Below are 18,331 nucleotides of genomic sequence, written 5' to 3'. Positions count from 1 at the left end.
TGCCCCGAGGAAAAGCTGAAGTAGAGGAGCAAGTCTGCACGTCCCATTGGGAGAACCAACCCTGCACCCTGTGTGCTGTGCTGCACAACAACGCAGCGTCTGCCTGAATTCGATTCCCTGCCTGGAGGAGCTGCAGCACGCAGCAATGCCCAGCGCCCTCTGAGATGTTCAGTGGTGCAGGATGCAACCACTGCAAGCTGTGCTGTGGTGAAACAGCGCGGTGACGCAGCACGTGGAGCTGAGCCGGGGCTGCGGGGCTCAACCCTGCCCCCGATGTGGGGTAAGGGTGAAGCTGGGAGCACAGCAGGGCTGGCTGTCGCTCTCTGGGTTAAGGAGCAGCGCGTGGGGCTGAGCTGCGCCTGCTCAGCAGCTCTTGGCGGAGTCATCTGTGTCAACAAGAGTGTTTTTATCTGTGTTTTCTGCAGCAAAGCTGGGGGAAAAAACAAAGCTGTTGGCATGGAGGGCACAGTGTAGGCAGGATCCTCCCAGCGGTGGCCCAGTGCCATGGGGTGTGTGGGGAGCAGCTGGGACGTTGACCCCAGGCCTGGTGCGAGCCTGGGGAAGGCTGAACAGACAGAGGTGGGACTTACAGAGACCTCACGTGTGGCTCCTTTTTACTGAGCAGATTGAAAAATGATCCTTCTGAGGCAAGTAGAAAATTCAGGAATTATTAGTCCAAGGCACATGTTCTAAAAAAAAAAAAAACAAATCTCTTTACATATATACATCTCAATTAATTATAAATACACATAGAAAAAAAACAAAGGCCAACGACAAGCAGATTAAAAAGTGCTAACAAAAAAGGTGTAAGGGAAGAAAAAGAGGGACTCATTTAAAAATACATACAATCAGTAGGACAACGGCGTAATAATTTAGTTAAAAGATATCGTTACATATTATTAACCCTGACAAAAACACAGGATCAGGGCAGGGAGGGGTTTCCTTGAAGGTGCTCTCTGTCTTCCAGAGCTGGGGGAGGGATAATTGCATATATTTGAACATCGTGTGTCAAAGCTGCCACGTGGGACTCTGCTAACGTGGCACAGGGGTGGGCAAAGGGCACCAGGTGGGAATACCTCGTGATTCCTGAGTTTGAGTCTCTCTGAAATGGGTTTTCTTGGTACCCTTTTCCCTGGTTGCTGAGAGTTCAGCAAGTGCCAAGTGAGTGAAAGTGAGTGTTGTGAGCGGGGAAATACTTGCAATAGGAGGGGAAGAGGAGAGCCCTGCCCTGCTGGGAGCCTGGGGGCAGGAGCTCCCATCTTTGGTGTGGGCTGTGAGGTAAGGAGGGTTCCTTGGACAGGGGCAAGCAGTGAGGCTGGGGGGGGGCAGAGAGCCCACAGCTGCCCCTGCTCTCAGCGCAGTGGGGCAGGCAGCCCTCAGTCTCTGGGGTTGCAGCAACCCATGGCGCGTCCCAAAGCTGGGGCTTCTGTGCCTGGAGGGGCTCAGGAGCTAATGTAGAGCTGCAGCCCCTCAAGACAGACCTTCTGGGCAGGGGTCCTCGCTGAGAGCTGGGCCAGCTGGGGAGGGGCTCACATCCTTCCCCTGAAAGCATCCCGGTGCTGCTTCCAGGGACGCCCAGGTGACTGAATGCAGAGAACAGACGCAGAGGGGAGGATGCAGAGCAGCTGCCCCAGGGCAACGCTGCCAGTTCCCTGCCACACTCCTCAGGTTAAGCAGAGAAAACAAAAGCTGAGTCCCCGGGACCTGCCGAGGTGTGAGGTGTGGAGCAGGGCTGGCAGCGGTGCCCTCTGTGCTGGGGGGCAGCTGCCCACCTTGCTGCTGGGGCAGGTGGGGATGTGGGGCAGTGCAGTGCAAAGCAGACGTTTGCTCTTTGGTATTGGAGGTTGGATATGCAGCATGAGCAGCAATACTGCACATCCCTGTGCTCGCCAGGGACCCGGGGCTGAGAGCAGTGCTGGGTGACACAGCCGGACCGTCCCTGTCCCAGCCAAGAAGCCCAGCAGCACAGGGCTGGGGAGAAGGCCAGGACAAAAAGCACATGATAGCAAAATGTGGGCAAAGCACGGCCAGCTGCAGCAGCCCTGCAGGCTCAGGAGAGGTCAGTGGGACTCACGGCCCCCAGGCTCCAGGCAATCCCTGCGTGGTCCCAGCCTGGCTGAGCTGTGCCAAACTCAGCAGCTCTGCCACGATCCCGGCTAATTAGGTGCTGGTGCAGTCAGTTCCTGCAACTGCTGCAAAGCTGAGGCAGCTTCAGGGGCTGCAGCTGCAGTGCTCTGGGCTGAGAGAGGCACGACTTGGCTTGGAAACTCAGTAGTCTGCAGGGGATGGGTGTCTCTCCTTGGTCTCACACAGCACTGACCCGTGAGCAGGACTTGAACACAGCAGAGACCATCAGTCCAGATCAGCTGAACCCCCAAGCACGTTATATACAAATCTATACATGCCTGACTGTATATTATATATAAATAAACTTTGCTTTAAGGAACTATAATTTTTTTTTTTTCTTCTTCCCTCAATAAAAGAAACGGATCAGTCCAAACCAGTAGAAAAGCCAGGGCTCCCTAGCCCTCATCTCTGCACCAAAGGATATGGATTTGCAGTGGCTGAGAGTCACCCGGTGCACCCAGAGGCTCTCAGAAGTTTGGGAAAAGCCCACTGAACTGGATCACGCTCTGGCGCTCCTGGGGGAGAATGTTCTCTTGAGGGGCCCCATTGAACGTCCTCAGCATGTCCTCCAGGATCTCTCTGAAATTGATATTTCCATCCTGTTGAACAAAATCTTCTTGCTGCTGCAGAGTCTGTGAGGGCTCAGGGTGAGGCAGGGGCTGATGTTCTTGCAGGGAAGAGCTCAGAGGCACGCTGCCCTCCAGGATGGTGTCCGGGCTTTTGAAGGCAGAAAGGTGGCCGAAGCCAAAGGGAGATCCGTGCTGCTGGTGGGGCTGGAGCACAGGCTCCGGGGGGAAGCACAGAGGGCTGGGCTCCGGGTTCATCACGTCAGGAATGCTGTCGCTGGGAGGGCTGTAGGTCAGGTCCAGGATCTCGTCCTGGCGCAGGGAGTGTTGTGGTAAGGAGAGCCCAGGCGCTGCGTGCGTGAGGTCCAAGGGCTGCTGCCTCCCGTGCAGGGGGAGGGAGAACTGCAGGCTCTGCTCTTGTGCCTGGAGGAGTCGGTTGTGCTTCCGCTTCACGTTCTCATCCATCTGCTTCAGCTCCTCCAGCACCTTCCGAACGCAGCTCTCGGGGATCTTTATCCCTAAGGGAGGAACGTGCCTCAGTCCCCACAGCACTTCAGGAAGGGAGGGAGAGCCTTGGGGACAGAGGCAGAAGTACCAGGGCCCGCTCATGCCCCCGCTCCCTTCCCCACATTTCACCTACCGACTTGTTTCTTCTTCTCCTTGGTCTTGAGGCGGACGATCTGCAGGTAGCTGGTGTTAGTGATGTCTGCCATGATGCTGGCAATCCTGCTCCACACCCTCAGCAGGGCTCCGCACAGCATGTAGTAGTGACGCAGGCGCATGCCCTGGAAACATTCTTTCCCCTCCTGGATCAGCTTGCAGCTCCTGTTCCTTCAAATGGGAGAAAATGACCTGAATCAGCACGGCAGATTGTTACATCCACTGCCTCCATAGCATGTCCTCCACTCACTGCTACAACCCAGACCCCAACAGCACTGTTGGGAAGCACAGGATAAGTCCCCCACCCTGAGAGCTGGGCAGGTTTGGGGTGTGCATCCCTTACCAGACAGCATGGTTGCACTTCTTCAAGGAGAAATGATAACAGCTCTCCCAGTGCTCCTTGGCTTCATCCGGTGTCACCTGCAGAAGAAGAAATTACAGGCAGAGGCTCAGGATTTTCCACTGTCTGACATACAGCTGACACCTGAAATCCAGGACTGGGAGGCAGCACACCCAGGTGCTACCACTGCTTCTGCCTGACACACAACAGGGATAGGAGAAGGTGTAAAGGAGTTACATGAATGTCCTTCAGCCAGCCCTGCTCAGAGAAGGATGCTCGTCCCTCTCCCCACGCTGCAGCACTGCAGCTCCCACCTACCTGCCGGTACTTCTTGTGCAGACTGTCCAAGCTCTCAGGCTGGCTCTGCTTCCCAATATTTGGCTTGTAGAGGATGAAGTTCTTGCCACGGCCCTGCTCTGCCAGCAGACAGGTGTATTTGTTGCCTCGTGTCTGTTGGGGCAGAGCTGATGGTTACAGTCACATGGGTTTCCTCCCCCAGGCCCTTGTCTGAACCGACCCTTCTCTGTGATGCAGTTCTTAGAGGCACCTCCCAGCCCCCAGCACGAGGTCAGACACAGCCCAAGGGCCATGACAGACCTCCAGTGAGGAGCCATCCTCTCAGCTGGGGTGCCATCCCAGCAGAGCCCCAGAACCCACCTTGTAGGAGAGGTAGAACCCATCATAAGATCCCGTCAGTTTCAGTGACTTCTCATAAGCTTCCTCCCACTTCAGTCCTCTGTCAACACTGATCTAAATGAGGACAAACACGGATTCTGTAACTTCAGAGCATGGGACGAAAGCACCAATGTCTGTCTCACAAAACACTCCCTCCTCAGGAGGAAATAGGCTCTACTAGGCTACGCTCCAGGGCATTACAGCCCAGAGAGCCCCTAGGTAGCACAGGGCCTCTCCTTGCCTCCTCTGTGATTCCCAGCATCAGTGACCTACTCACGACCACAGCAAACATGACACAAGCATGACAAACAGCCATGGGGCAGGGGGGGAGATCCAGCAGCTCACAGCTCCAGCATGGAAAGCAACAGAGAAAAGTGGACTGCAGAAACAGCAGTGCAGGCTGCCTACCTTATAAAACACAACCTGCCCATCCTGCGGGTGCCCAGGGGTCAGAAAGACCTCCTTGCTTTCCTCGTAGATCTCATCAATTCCTGGAGCTAAATCTGTAGCACAAAGAAAGACCAAAACACATGCCCAGGTGTCAGATCCATCTCCCTGTGCCACCTCCCCTTCCTGCACAGGAGTCTTAGGATCTGTGCTATGTGGAGCTGGGACCCTCCAGCACCTGAGTAGGCGATGGGAACAGAGGAATAGCCAGTGGTCAGCACAGGGAGGAGCAGGGAACCTCAGAGGTGCAGTATAAGGAGCCTGATCACCCCTTTCCTCCTTACCTAGGATGCCCATGTCATATTTGCCCTCCTTCTTGTCCTTTTCAATCAGATAGTCAAAGGTATCAGAGAAATACTGGAACAGCATGTTCTGCTTGTCCACCTCCAGGCCCAGGATCCGGTTGAGGAACTTGGTGATGGAGCAGTCTGCAAGAGGGCAGCAGGGCAGGGAAGACTGAGTAGCTGGCTGACCAGCACATTCCCAAAGACATCCAAAAAGAGAATCCCCACCCTTCTTCAGAGCAACACAGTAGCAATGCATAAGAGAGCAGCCCAAGGGCTGCTCCTCCAGGCTGCCAGCTGCCAGGTTGCTGCAGAGAAATGCAATCTGCAGCCTGGATTATACCCTACTGGACTCTGCCCTCACAGCAGCAGTGCCATGTTCTGCCCTGCCTGCACAGCAAGCTCCTTGAGGCTGTGTTCTGGTGCAGATGGGGTGGGAGGGCCACAGCAAGGCCTCTTCCATTTCTCCCTTACATTGGCCAGGAAAAATAAGACACGTACCTTTCTCTACTGAGACAGTGCCATACTTCAACTGATTGCAGCAGATCCCCACAGAGATAAGACCTTGCTTCATTTCTGGAAAAAGAGAAAGCAGCTTGAGTATTTTAGGGTCACCCCATCCCTAACAGTAACACTTCCCCTTCAGTACCCATTATTTCACAGTTAAGTCTGCCCCACATCCATTTTCCCCTTTGCTTGGCAGGATGACACGTATCTGCATGAGCACTGAGCCTTTAGGTCACTGGCAGCATTCCCTCTGAGTTTCTACTCCCAGCTGCTGTTTTCTTTCTTCAGACATCCCAACCCTGAAATCGACCTGGCCAGAAAGATGCAGCAGGAACCCTGGGGCTGATGATGTTCTTACCCTGGAAAAACGCAGCCTCTCCTCTCTCATAGCTCTTGGGCACAGGAACTCTGTTCTCCGTGTAGTTGAGGATGGTGGAGAGAACTCTGTCTAGTGCTTTAGCCCCATACTGTGAAAGGAGACGAGAGTAACGCATGGGAGGAAATGACTTGCAGAGAAACCCCACTAAGAGAGGGCTGTGCTGAGGGATGCTGTGGGTCAGGGACGTACCCTGTCCCCAGGGCCCAGAGTGCAGGACCCTGCACACCCTCATCCAGCAGTGACATTAGCTCCCCTGGGGACAGGGGCTGTTCCCTTGAGGAGCAACTCAGTTCTGGATGCCACACTTGGGGTGCTGGGTGCTGATGCTGCTAGGCCAGATCCTGCCTGTAGATGCCAGCAATGATCTGCCTGTCCCTGGCTCCTACTGAAGGCACTCGCTTACTGCTTTGACCCCTCCTTGGCTGAGCTGCCTTGAGAACAGCTGCAAGTTACCTTATTCTCAAAGTTGTACTTGCTGAGGTCTCGGGATTCAGTGGCCCTCCGGTCTCCGTGAGTTAAGGCACCCTGGAAGACAGACCAAGCAAAAAATTCTTGCTTTTAGCTGCTACAAAACACCTGCCAAGGACGGCCGAATGCCGTGGTTTAACTGGGCAGCTGCTCAGCACCGCAGTGTCACCACAGTCCCTGAGCAGCAGCTGCCCCCTGGCCAACACCTCACAGTTCCTAAAGTTCTTTCACATGATCTCATATGCTTTGGAGTCGCCCTTTGTGAGTGTAGATCAACTGCCCTGGGTCTGACCCCCCACCCCAGCTCCCCTCGCTGGTAGGACATTATGACGAGCTGAAATGTCCTTGGCTCCGTGCAGCACTGCTCAGCAACAGCCAAAGCATCAGTGTTATCAACACTGCATTTCTCTCAAAGCCAAAACACAGCATCATGCCAGGCAGTATGAAAGAAAAAACCCACTCCTCTGTCCCAGCAGAAACCAGGACACCAAGGCCAGGCCGTATCAGGAGACTCTGATACTGAATGTGCTACAGGCAGGCAGTGATTTTCTGGAGCACTGGGAGTTTACCAAAGCATTTGGGGATTTATCAGAAGGGAATTAAAATGAAAGAGTCTAATAAATTACTCCATATGTTATTTCATTGGCTTTCTGGAAATAGGTGGGTGTGCACTCCTGTAATAGTATGGGGGGGAATTCCAGCATCTGAAATTCTGCTTCCTCCAGTATCCTCCTGTTGCCTTGGTTATTCTTTACTTCCTTTTTAAAATCTTAGGAGGATGTTAAAGGCCTTCTGCATTCCTCAGCTTTCAAGTCAGGGGGTGATGCAATCCCTCCCCCTACTTACAGTGGCCATGCCAGTAAGCATATTGGAATGGAAGCCAGTCAGAAAGAAGTGGAGTTAAAGCAGTAATTTATTTGCTGCAGGGCACCTACTAGGCTCTCCAGACGTTTTGCCACGATGGAGGCAAACCTCCTCTCTCCAGCAAGCTCAGAGATAAGGAAGACATACTCTGGAGCAGAAACTTGGTTTGATCGATGCGTCCGACCTACAGGGACACGAGAAGAGAAGGGAAAGGAGAGGTTGGTGCAGCCTGTTTGGTAATGAAGAGAAGCTGAGCAGGTGAGAGGCAGAACAACTTTCCATGTCATGCTGGTTTCAAAACAGGTCTTTCCTTTGGGGTAAAAGGACAGAGGTACAGCACTGGTTTCAGTTTGCCCTCCCACAGGTACAGCATTCATCACTATTGCTGCTGAGACCTTGTCAGAGTTGAGTTTACAGCCCTCATGCTCCAGGTTTGAGCTACAGAATGCACTGATTCTTTTGTGCTCACCTACTGAGGAACTTGCTCTTCTCATCCTACAGAGCCTACAGGATGGAACAGAAACCTTCAAGCATGCTTATGGAGATGCCCTCTGCTCCCATGTATAGATAGGAAGGCTTCTCCCTTTCCATACTGCAAACCACTTCCAAAGTCAACACAAACCCTCTCCACAGATTCAGTCAGACACCACTGCTGTGTGTCTGGATTGCCCCCAAAGCAAAGCAGAGGAGCACTGTGCTCTGAAAGCTGACATCTCTCAGAAAGCTGGAGGACTGCAGCACCAGCCTGGCACAGGAGGCCACACACACTTTTCCATTTCAGGGCTGCCCAAGGTTTCACCATCTGCACTGTGCTCGGGGGAAGGGGGGCAGTGACCAGAGAGCCTCAGCCCTCACCGAACTGCTGAATGGCGCGGTCTGCACTCCAGGGCAGCTCCAGTGTCATGTGGACCCGGCGCTTCTGGTTTTTCACCCGTCTGTCTGCTTGGAGAGAGATTCCTGAGCTGGAGGCCTCCGAGATTATTGCTACAAGCTGAAAGAGAGAGAATATATGAGAAAGGGGTGTGAGGTCCCTGTATGTTTGCAAAACTGTTAGGAGGAACAGCCCAAAGGACGATGGCAGCCCACAGGACTCCTTGTCAGCTCCCAGCAGGACAGGCACAGGCAGACAGAAGGTGCAGAGCTTTGCTGATGTAAGGCTGGCAAGGCAAAAGCACGCAGACACCTTCCCCTTCCCTCACCTCTGCACGCTCCATGCAGAGGTTTGGAGGTTTCCTTGGCTCACACCTAACTCACCTTCTCCCCACTCATAAAACGCTCCTTCTCCTTCAGGTTGACGTGGTCAATAGAGAGGCCTTGCTCTGCACGAGACTCAAACATGACAGAGCCATCTGGCCTGCAAACTACCCGGCCCTTTCGCCCAGTCATCTGCACAGAAAAGAGAGGGGCTGTTATCAGAGAGGCTACACAGGCCACCAGTACAGGGTGTTCAGGAGGTCAATCCACAACAGGATTTTCAGACAGCCAGGAAGGAAAGCAAGCTCTCTTCCAGCTGCAACTCCCTCTGCTGGCCTTCTTCCTGTTAACTAGTGCCACCCAAATATACTCCACTGTGAAGGGGTACCTCAGCCACGTGCTCCGGTCCCCCAAAGTGATTGATCAGTTCATCCAAGGTATTGAGAGGTAGCTCTTTGCCCAGTGCTTTTACTTTTGCTAGTAGGTCCTGCTTCATCTTTTCCACATGCTCCAGTTCTCTCAGGCCATGCATCTCTTTATGTGAAGGCAGCATGTGAAAATTACCTGCAAATGAAATGCAAAAGTTTAGAGTCACCTGGAAATTGCAAATCGGAGGAGCTGCCATCAGTGAGAAGGGAGCCAATCCCTGCTGCTGGCTCTGCTTACTTCTGCTCTCGGTCACAAAGCCATTGAAGGCGTGCTCAATGAAGATGACATCGTCGGTCTCAAGCACAGACTCTGGGGAGGAGTTGAAGTCACTGTCGAGCCCCATGTCAGAGTCGGTGCTGCTGTCATCGCTGATCTTGATCACCCCCACGGGGTCACAGATGCCCTTCAGAGCCTTGGCGCAGCGGCCCCTCTGCTTGCCTGCATGGGAGAGCGAGCAGGGTCAGCCTTGTGCAAAAACAGCAAGTGCCAGCTCAGAAAGAGGAAAAGAGATCGCAACACAGCTGAGCCTGCCCCCAGCGAAAGGCTTATCTCAGAGAGAGAAAGCCTCCTGAGCATGGCAGGACAGTTAGGAAGGAAGGGAGAGAGGGGGAAGGAGAGAGAAGGAGAAAGGAAGAGAGAGAAAGGAAGAACAAGGCAATTCGTATCAGGGCTGCAGCTGATCGCACACGTCAGGATAGCACACATCTGGTGAAAAGCAGTGCTGACTCCTCAGCAGAAGGAGCCCGCAGGTCTGGCTGCCTTCAGAGGAATGAGCAAGCAGTGGGAAGGTGAGAGTGTTTTGGTGTTTGCAGATGGGACGTTGCTTACTTCCAAGCACAGTAAGACATGCCCCTGCCATGTGAGAGGGTTCACAAAAATCAGCTTGCACAGGCTGCTCTGCAACAGCAACCTGCCAGCAAAACCTCCACAGTCTGCCTGTGCTGCTGTCCACCCTTCCTCCCATCCCACTGGAGGAGCAATTCCCAAACTTCTCTTACCTGCAGCCACAGCCAATGCATTGGCAGGGAAGTCTTTTCTTCCCCCAGGACACCTGCCATGCTACGTATAAGGGGCAGTGGAGGAGCCCCTGCTGCAAGAGGGAAACGTGCAGCCAGGACTGCGGCGCTGCCTGCCCACCAGTCCAGGGAAAGAAACAGCCATGGGAAGGGGAGCAGCTGCTGGGCAAGTGGTGGAGGCTCAGCCCTATGCTGGTGGCAGGGAGTGGGTGAGGGGAGGAGGGGGAGGTGACCTACAGGATTGCTGTCCTCCAAGAGAGAGGAGGTGACAGGAGATGTGCGGGAGGGCAAACCGAAACCAGGGCAGAGCAGCGAATGCATGAAGTAGGGAAAGGGGAAAAAGGAAAAGAAAAAGCTGAGTGGCTGGGGTGAAGCAGCAAGGCAGGAGGTCAAATGCTGGGCAGTGGAGTGTGCTCTTACGTTTTCTTTTAATGCCAGTTCCTTTTTCTCTCTTTCTTTTGGTTGAAGGAAAGTGCTTCTGAATTAGTGATAGAAAGACGCCTCTGAAAGTAAGATGCAAAATTTATTCTAGCCACCAGGAACATCGCTGGTCATCACGTAGCAACGTTACCTGAGATAGCAGCACATTTCATCTAAGGAGGGTAAATCCAGCATCACAACTACAGCATGTGGTCAGCCAGCCACTGCTATGGCGTGGCTCTGCAGAGTGAGTTGCACCAAAGGGCTCCACAGGAGACACGCAACTCAGCCTTGGGAGCACAGCCTGCACAGCAGATCCCCAGCTGTGGCACAGGCGTGCTGAGGGCAGGCTGTGCACTCAGTGCTGGGAATGCTCTGCTGCAGCCTTCCTGCTGGAGCGGGGCCACTCCTGGGAGATGCTGTGACAAAAGCAGAGCAGACCCTGGGTTCCGTGCTGCCATGTGGCACGCCAAAGTTCGGAGACCTTTATGCAGCAACTAGGAGGGAGTTTGAAACAGGAAACAGATCCTGGGAAGCTGTTACATCACTAGTGAAAAATGCAGTCAGTCCCAGTCCCTCTGTGTGTTCTGACAGCAGAGACCACTGTCGGGCTGTCCAACAAATGCACTCCACCAGGTCCTTTGGTTAACTGGACATGGGCCTGCTTCCCCACAGAATAGAGAAAAGTGACACAGACATGGGGAAAATGGTGGTGTTGGGTGAACGGGGCAATCAGAAGGTGTGGGAATTAAATGTTTCTGTGGTCTGCTCTGCAAACAAAAGAACTAATGCTTAAATGCTGATCACGTTGGATGGGGATGAACCCCCAGCGCAATGAGAAGGCAGAGAAGGTTGAAAAAAATATATATATGTTGAAAGCAAAAGCTGAGAGGTGTGGACATGACAACTCGCCTGTGGGACAAGGAGGCTGTGCTGGGAACTGGGAAAGGGCTGTAAGACCCTCGGTGTGAGGGGTGGAAGGACACAGCCCTGCTCCCTGAAGGGGCAGAGCCCTGGGCTGGCTGCTGAGGGACTGCAGTGACCAGGCACAGCCCTTCTGCCTTGTGTGCTGGCTGATGTGAGCCTTGGTACACAATGCAAAGCTCACTCTCAGATCCGGAGCCTCTCTGCCACTGACCTTGCTCATTTTCCTCCCCCGCTTTCCCTGTGAACAAAGGGCTGGGCTGGTATTCACTCACTGAGCAATCAGCTTTTAACTCTGTTTCTCGGCATCTTTTAGCAACTGCTTCTTCCCAGCACACTCCCCTCGAGAAATCCCCTGAAGTGCTGTAAAACCAGGACGCTGCAATTAGAGGCTCCGTGGATGCCAGCAGACATCCAGTTATCTGAGCAATGCTGCTGAGCCAATTGCTCCTGCTCCTGAAAGCAGGGGCAGAGCTGAGCAGTGAATGTGATCAGTAACAGAGATTTTCTCTTTGGGAAGCTGAGAGAGGCTCAAAGGGACCACATGGTTCTCTCACCGAGCTCCTCTGAATTTGGAGATGCAGAAATCAGTTCAAGAGACCAAATCGATTCAAGCAGTTGACAGATTTTCCTTGCATGCTGTCACCAAGCTGTGTTTGTATTTCAGGGGTGGATTGGAGACAGCAGAGACTGACACAGGCTAACACAGAGCCTCCTGTAGGAAGGGAGGCAGCTCGGTCTGAACTGCACATGCACTGTTCATAACATCACTCACTGCTTTCACTGGCATTAAAACCTATTTCAAAAGACAACAGCAATAGCTCTGCTGCCTGCAGAGGACACTCAGCTCAATCCATCACCTCGCTGTATAGGAGCAGCCAGGGGACAGGCTGGCAATGTGAGAGGTGCTGAAATGCTGCCTTTACTCCCAGCTCTCCTCAGCTGGGAAGAACTGTAGAACCCCACCACCTCTCCTGCCCTGTGCTTGGCATGAAAGCCAGCACCACAGAACCTGAACTCCTTGGGTCTCTGCCCTCTCCCACCACTCCAGCAATGCTGCCTTGTATCACCATCCCAGCCTCTGCCATGACATGAGATCCCCTCCCTTGTTTCTTCACTGTCAACAGCGCCGTTTTCCTGAGTCAGACTCCCACAAACCAGACCTGAGCCCACGTTTCTGACCCTCCTATACCTGCTGGTTCCTTTCTGTGTGCAGACAGATGAGGCTGTTCATGCAAGTTTGGACCACAGGAGACCTCAACAATCCAGAACTCAAAGTCACACTAAAGAAACAGCGCCTCAAGAACACAACAGAGTCCTCTCCATTTACAGCTCATGTGAGGTGAGGCCTTTATGAGAGGGAGTTTGTGGAACTGCAGGCTCTAAGTGGCCCCAGGGCAGGGCTTTCTCTCGCATGCCTCCAGCCTCCCATGCATCCCCTCCACAGAAAGAAAAGCAAGGAGTTTGAACTCACTCTGCAGCAGAAACAAAACAATTGAGGTGCCCATCATTCTCATCCAGGACTTCTCGGGTGCGAGCCTCCCCCGTGGACTGCAGGCCGATGACGATGCACTGCAGGGAAACACAAGGATGGCACAGCTGGGGTCAGGGCAAGCACCTACAGCCTCAAGAGATTGCATCTCATGGTTCCAGGCTCATCTTCCTTCGGCCCTGTCCAAAGGATGTTGGGCTGTAGCAAGGCTGCAGATCAAGAACCATCTTTCAAACCTCTCTGCACACCACTGAGGGGACGACTTGCTTTCAGAAGCTGCTTTTGCTAAGTAGTTTCTGTCAGGAATTTCTAAATCACATCCTGATAAATGCAAGGATAGGGCTGTGCTAAAGGTGAAACACCTGGAACCGCTTCTAGCTTGAACGTGGCCCAAGATGCTGTTTCAAATCACCTTGCTCGTGTTCACCAGAAGCAAACAGCCTCAGAAGAAAAGCTGATATTAACTCCCCAGTAGAGATTGCTGCCAATGTTCCCAGAAACAATTAACTCTCTTTGGTTACAGACAACAAGACTTCCCTTGGAATCTAAGACTGACAGCTGCTGCCCACACAGCCAGCCTCCAATACCACACCTTGTCCTTTGCCAGCTCCTCCTTGGCAAGCTCAACGAGGCGCCGGACTTTAGCAGCAATGCAGAGATACTTGAAGAAGCGTTGGTGAGCTGACCAGAACTGACCCCACAGGGATTTCCGAGACTCCAAGCCGATCAGGTCAGCTGCCTGCTGGAACACCATCAAGGCCTCTGCCCACTGCAGACAGTACCGAGAAAGGCTGAGTTAATACCTTGTTGCTCATTACTGTTGTACGTGCAACTGTTAGAACAGGCTGGGGTTTGATAATCTGATTTAGCTTCAGTTTGATGCTGCTGTGTTAGGCTGAGCAGACAGTCTGCTCTCCTTTCTGCGTTAGCATGATGCTGCAAGCTCTGGTTTGCAGACACAGAACTTGTAAATAGAAGTAAAAAAAAGTACAAGACTACTTCATCTTAAGAGAGCTAACGGCCTCTTTTTCTCATAACACCCTTTTTCTCATTAAAAACCCCCAAAGTTTGTGCTCATGGCCCTGTCCAGAGACTTCAGTCCCTCCCACTTAACAAGTGACAATGCCCCAATCACAATTAAACACTGGTCTACCCACTGCAGTGGGACCAGCTCACCAACTTTGCTGCTTTGTCATAGACAATCTTGTACTGCTGATCCAGAGGGATCTCCTCAATCCTGAAGGTCACTCCAGTGAAGCTGAGCTGCCTGGCAATGTACATTCCGCTGACCTTCATGTCCATTGCCACGATCTCCATTGCACCAACTCCCCTGGAAGAGGGAGGCAGTTGTGAGAGCCCTTCCTATTCCACAGGGCAACACGGGTGAGTGATTCTGCAGAACAACTTCCCATGGCTCAACCTGTCCTCAAGCACGCATTCCACCCATTTCCTAAAGGAGAAAACAACTCCTGCAGCTGCCCTTCCATTTGACTTCCTCTAGAAACTGAGAGGACAGTGTCCAGCTTGTGGTCTCTGCCTTTCTCTGAGCATGCCCTGTCTCTGAGCATCTCTCTTCCACTCTTTAAAGGCTGGCACTGTGCAGGTACAGAGTGCTCAGCCATGAGACTGCTGGGATTGCTTGGACTTTTCTTGTTTTCATGAGCAAACAGGAATTCCCAAGAAGATATCGACTGGCCAGCACTTCCCTTTCAGGGACAAACAAAGACTGCCACAAAAGTTAAGCCAGATAAAGAGGGATGCTGGACGTGACTTACCTCTTCTCAATTGCGTGCAGGAACTCATCAAATGCATGGAATGGGGTGCCTTCCCCCCAGATTCCCAGGCGGCTCATATAGATCATGTTTTTTGGCTCAGAGGCACCTGTTTGAACAGAATTCACTCTCAGCAAAACCACAGCAGTTGTAAATAGCATTGATTCCAGCAAAGTGAATGCCTAGAAGGAGGCTCGCTTGCCATCACATCTCACCAGGGACCTTTCCAAGGCATGTGTTCACACGGTGCCCCTCCGTGCTGACAGAAGCTCACCTGTGGCACTGGCGTAAACAACCCTCGCTTGAGGCAGTTTGTTCTGAAGGTCCAACACTGCTTTGCCCATTTTAGTAGAGCTGGCATTTTTGGCTTTGTGGCATTCATCAAATACAATCTGAAAGTGAATGTCAGTTAAGGAGAAAGGACATCTTTTCATTACGAGGATGGCAGAAAATACAACCCAGACTCCTCCAGCTTACTGAACAGCCAGTCCTAGCTGAAAAGGTCAATCCCAGCTGTGCTCCCCCCCTCCTTCAATTCCACTGCACTGTGGAGGAGGACAGAAGGGCACGGGGAGGACATATGTTCATAAATATGGACGCTGGGCACAAGGCTGTCCCACACAGTTGCTCCTGGTGACCTCGGCTGGCCCCAGGCTCTTCCTCTCCTGGTGAAGCACAGTTCCAACCCTCCACTTTCCTCTGTTTTCTTTTTTAAAGGATACAACTCCATCAAAGTTTTCCCTGCACCAATCCAGAATTTGTTTTAAGCGCGTCCTATGCTGCCCGCCTGCCTGGCTCTCACCAATGAGAGCAGAGTAAGTGGCAAAGAGGACTCCTTCTGAGGTAGCTGTGTCTCCATATCTAATCTGCAGAAAGAGGAAGACAAAGAGCAGAGGGGCTCATGACAATTGTCCACAGTGCACTGCACCCGTTCTAAGCCCACAGCCCCTGCTTCAGATTCTGCTGTGGCTGCAGAGGGCCCACGCTCCTGCCTTCAGGAACAAAACCCAGTATGAGAGTAGAGCAAACAAAAGACCACTAGGAGCTGACATCTTTAGCACTTCTCCTTGGCACTGACATACGGTGATGACAGGGGTCTTAAATGCCTGGCTAGGTTCCTTTGCCAATGTGTCAGCACATCTGGATGCATGTAGAGAAATGTGGAGACCACACCAGGCCTTCCATTTTCTGGCCAACTGAATTTGCTTCCTTTTTTAAGCAACAGTTTGGAATGTTTAATTATTCTGAATCCCTCCTATCTATTTTAATTACTTCCAGAAAATAATTTTCTATTTGGCCAAGTGAGATCACTGCCTCACTGCCATGGATCCTACCTATAACAAAATAAAACGTATAAGGGAAAACAAAACAAAACAAAACGGGGTCCTGATGTGAAGAGCGTCGTATTTAAAGCCTTTCCATCTGAATACAAATATCTCTTTCAGTCTCCTCATGGACTGCATTCAGAGGTGTCAAACACATGTGGTTTCCATTGACTTTGTAAGAGCTGGTTGTTCAGTGCTGTTTAAAACCAGAGGAGAGTGCTTCAGCAGGCTGGCCAGCAGCGTGGCAAACACAGGCCTGGACAAGAGACTGAAAGACAGACTGAGCAGAGCTCCATGAGCAACCAACCACTACACAGCTGCCAGTCATTTCTTTTGAAAAATAATTCATCCTCACCGCTGATGACTGGAAGGAAGTTTGAAAAGTCTCTGCTTCACCCAGCTCAGAGGAAATGCCTGTGTGCACAGCACTGTGCTGCAGTCCGCTGGCAGGCACTGATCTGCCCGTTTGTATGCTCTCCCTTTATTTGCACGTTGTGAAAACAGGGTGCTTGAAGCCAGAGCTAGTAAAAACCAGCATGTGGGCACAGCACAGCAACCTCCGACGGGGGCTGTTCCCTCAATAGGACTCTTCAGAAATGGGGAAGAGCATTTGAGCCCTGCAGAACTTTGCACTTGGATGGAGACATATTGTGCTCCCTGCAGGAAACAGCTCTGTACTCACAGAGCAGCTCTGGAGAGTGTATAAAAATAGAAAAGAGTCCAGAGTGGGAAGAACATGCTGAGAGAAGGAAACAGCAAGCAGCTCGCTGTCTGCTATTGCCCGTGCTGCTCTGCACTCTGCAGCAGATCCACCTAACTGCTACCGTAGGTTGATTTTCTAGAACAGCATTGCTTCTCTCCTCTACCTTATTCAAAGCATGCACAGGAATGTGGGAGGCTTCAATGTCCTTCAGGTCTCTCTCAGCATCGTACTTGAGATCATTGGAGACGCTGAACCTGCAAAGCAAGACGTGGGCCTGGTTATCTGCTAAGGAGAGTCGGGGCAAGCACAGTGATTAACAGCTCTGACTAAAGCAATTGTAGGTGTATAAAACTGTCACATTTCCCACTGCCCACACACCTCAACGTAAGATCCTACAGCAGACTCTGGTCTGGCACTTATGACAAGTTCAGTCTATTCTGCAGTAAAGCCCCATACTCTAGGGGCTCGAGTCTGCACCTGGGAAGTCCACGAATATCCCTCCACCGACTTCAGAAGAGTAGGAAGAGGCTTCACACTGCACTCTGAGGAGCACACAATTTGCTGTTTCACAGTGATTCATTCTCCATCACCGCTGCAGGGGAAATATTCCCATCTCATAGAGAGCAAACAGGCACAAAGAGGTGGAAAAGACTTTACCCAAGGCCACAGCATGAGTCAACTAGCAAGCCAACAGCAGCATGAAGGAATTCCTTACTCCCAGATTCACACCAACTCCGAGGTCTTACGGGAAAAGAGGGGAAAAAAACCCCAACTTACCAAAGAGCTTTTTTCCTCCCTTTAAGATAATTTTCAAAGATGATGCCTGCAACTGTCCTGCCCTTTCCAACTCCGGCGCCGTCCCCAATGAGGAAGCCAGCTCGCTGCCCATTGGGCAATAAAACTTCATGTTGCTGCAAAATCGAGAGCAGAATTGGAAATCAAACTGTTTTCATGTGATCTTTTAAGAGCCCCACTTAACCCTTTCATGTATCTCATAGATATGCATTTCCTGCTCAGATAAGCAATGCCAGGAATGGCAGAGCACCGTGGTTGAGCTCACAAGGCAGTTTGTAGAAAAAGCCCCCAGGCCCCAGAAACTTTAAGCACACCCTCCTGCAACTCCTCCTGTGGAGTCATAAATAAAATCATAGGATTGCTCAGGTTGGAAAAGACCTTAAAGATCATCAAGTCCAACCACAACTTAACCATATTACCCTAACTCTAACCACCCTCTGCTACATCATGGCCCTGAGCATCACATCCAAAGCACACACCCAGGAATGGTGTCTCAACCACACCCTGGGGAGCCCATTCCAGTGCTTAACAACCCTTTCTGTAAAGAAGTGTTTCCTGATATCCAACCTAAACTTACCCTGGAGCAACTTAAGGCCATTTCCCCTCATCCTGTCACCAGTGAGAAGGGAGCAACCCGACTCTCACTATGAGCACCTTTCAGATATTGGAAGAGAGCAATAAGGTCTCCCCTCAGCCACCTCTTCCCCCGACTAAACAGCTCCAGTCCCTTCAGTCTCTCCTCGTAGGACATATTCTCCAAGCCCTTCACAAACCCTGTTGCCCTTCTTTGGGCCTGCTCCAGCACCACAATGTCTCTCCCTGCACAGCTTCACTACATACTTGTAATCATCATAAGAGCTTGCCCACTCTTCCAGAGACCATAAACTTTCCTTTTGTTCTTGAGTTCCAGCCAAAGATCTGCCCCACATTGGGCAGCATCTGCA

The 18,331-nt window shown here is 52.0% G+C and overlaps 1 protein-coding gene across 4 annotated transcripts in view; it reads right to left on the bottom strand.

The window, feature by feature from the left end:
* Positions 1-465: 465 nt before the first annotated feature.
* SBNO2 (strawberry notch homolog 2) overlaps positions 466-18,331 on the bottom strand; it is a 52,772-nt gene continuing 34,906 nt past the window's right edge. For all 4 annotated transcript variants that reach the window (XM_048927481.1, XM_048927480.1, XM_048927479.1 and 1 more), the window contains 24 exons: positions 17,370-17,503; positions 16,756-16,846; positions 15,287-15,430; positions 14,839-14,956; positions 14,568-14,673; positions 13,969-14,122; positions 13,385-13,561; positions 12,775-12,872; positions 10,377-10,459; positions 9,178-9,378; positions 8,900-9,075; positions 8,572-8,703; positions 8,173-8,308; positions 7,389-7,501; positions 6,439-6,510; positions 5,965-6,073; positions 5,601-5,675; positions 5,100-5,243; positions 4,777-4,871; positions 4,351-4,443; positions 4,012-4,143; positions 3,697-3,773; positions 3,334-3,524; positions 466-3,211 (listed from right to left, as the gene is read on the bottom strand). In XM_048927481.1, the coding sequence (XP_048783438.1) occupies positions 2,595-3,211; positions 3,334-3,524; positions 3,697-3,773; positions 4,012-4,143; positions 4,351-4,443; positions 4,777-4,871; positions 5,100-5,243; positions 5,601-5,675; positions 5,965-6,073; positions 6,439-6,510; positions 7,389-7,501; positions 8,173-8,308; positions 8,572-8,703; positions 8,900-9,075; positions 9,178-9,378; positions 10,377-10,459; positions 12,775-12,872; positions 13,385-13,561; positions 13,969-14,122; positions 14,568-14,673; positions 14,839-14,956; positions 15,287-15,430; positions 16,756-16,846; positions 17,370-17,503 (3,468 nt within the window). In that variant the 3' untranslated portion in view covers positions 466-2,594. The remainder of the gene's footprint in view (positions 3,212-3,333; positions 3,525-3,696; positions 3,774-4,011; positions 4,144-4,350; positions 4,444-4,776; positions 4,872-5,099; positions 5,244-5,600; positions 5,676-5,964; positions 6,074-6,438; positions 6,511-7,388; positions 7,502-8,172; positions 8,309-8,571; positions 8,704-8,899; positions 9,076-9,177; positions 9,379-10,376; positions 10,460-12,774; positions 12,873-13,384; positions 13,562-13,968; positions 14,123-14,567; positions 14,674-14,838; positions 14,957-15,286; positions 15,431-16,755; positions 16,847-17,369; positions 17,504-18,331) is intronic.

The sequence above is a fragment of the Lagopus muta genome, chromosome 26 (genome assembly GCF_023343835.1).
Source record: "Lagopus muta isolate bLagMut1 chromosome 26, bLagMut1 primary, whole genome shotgun sequence".
NCBI classification, from domain to species: domain Eukaryota; kingdom Metazoa; phylum Chordata; class Aves; order Galliformes; family Phasianidae; genus Lagopus; species Lagopus muta.
Note: the sequence above shows the minus strand (reverse complement) of the source record. Positions and strands in the feature narration are given on the sequence as shown.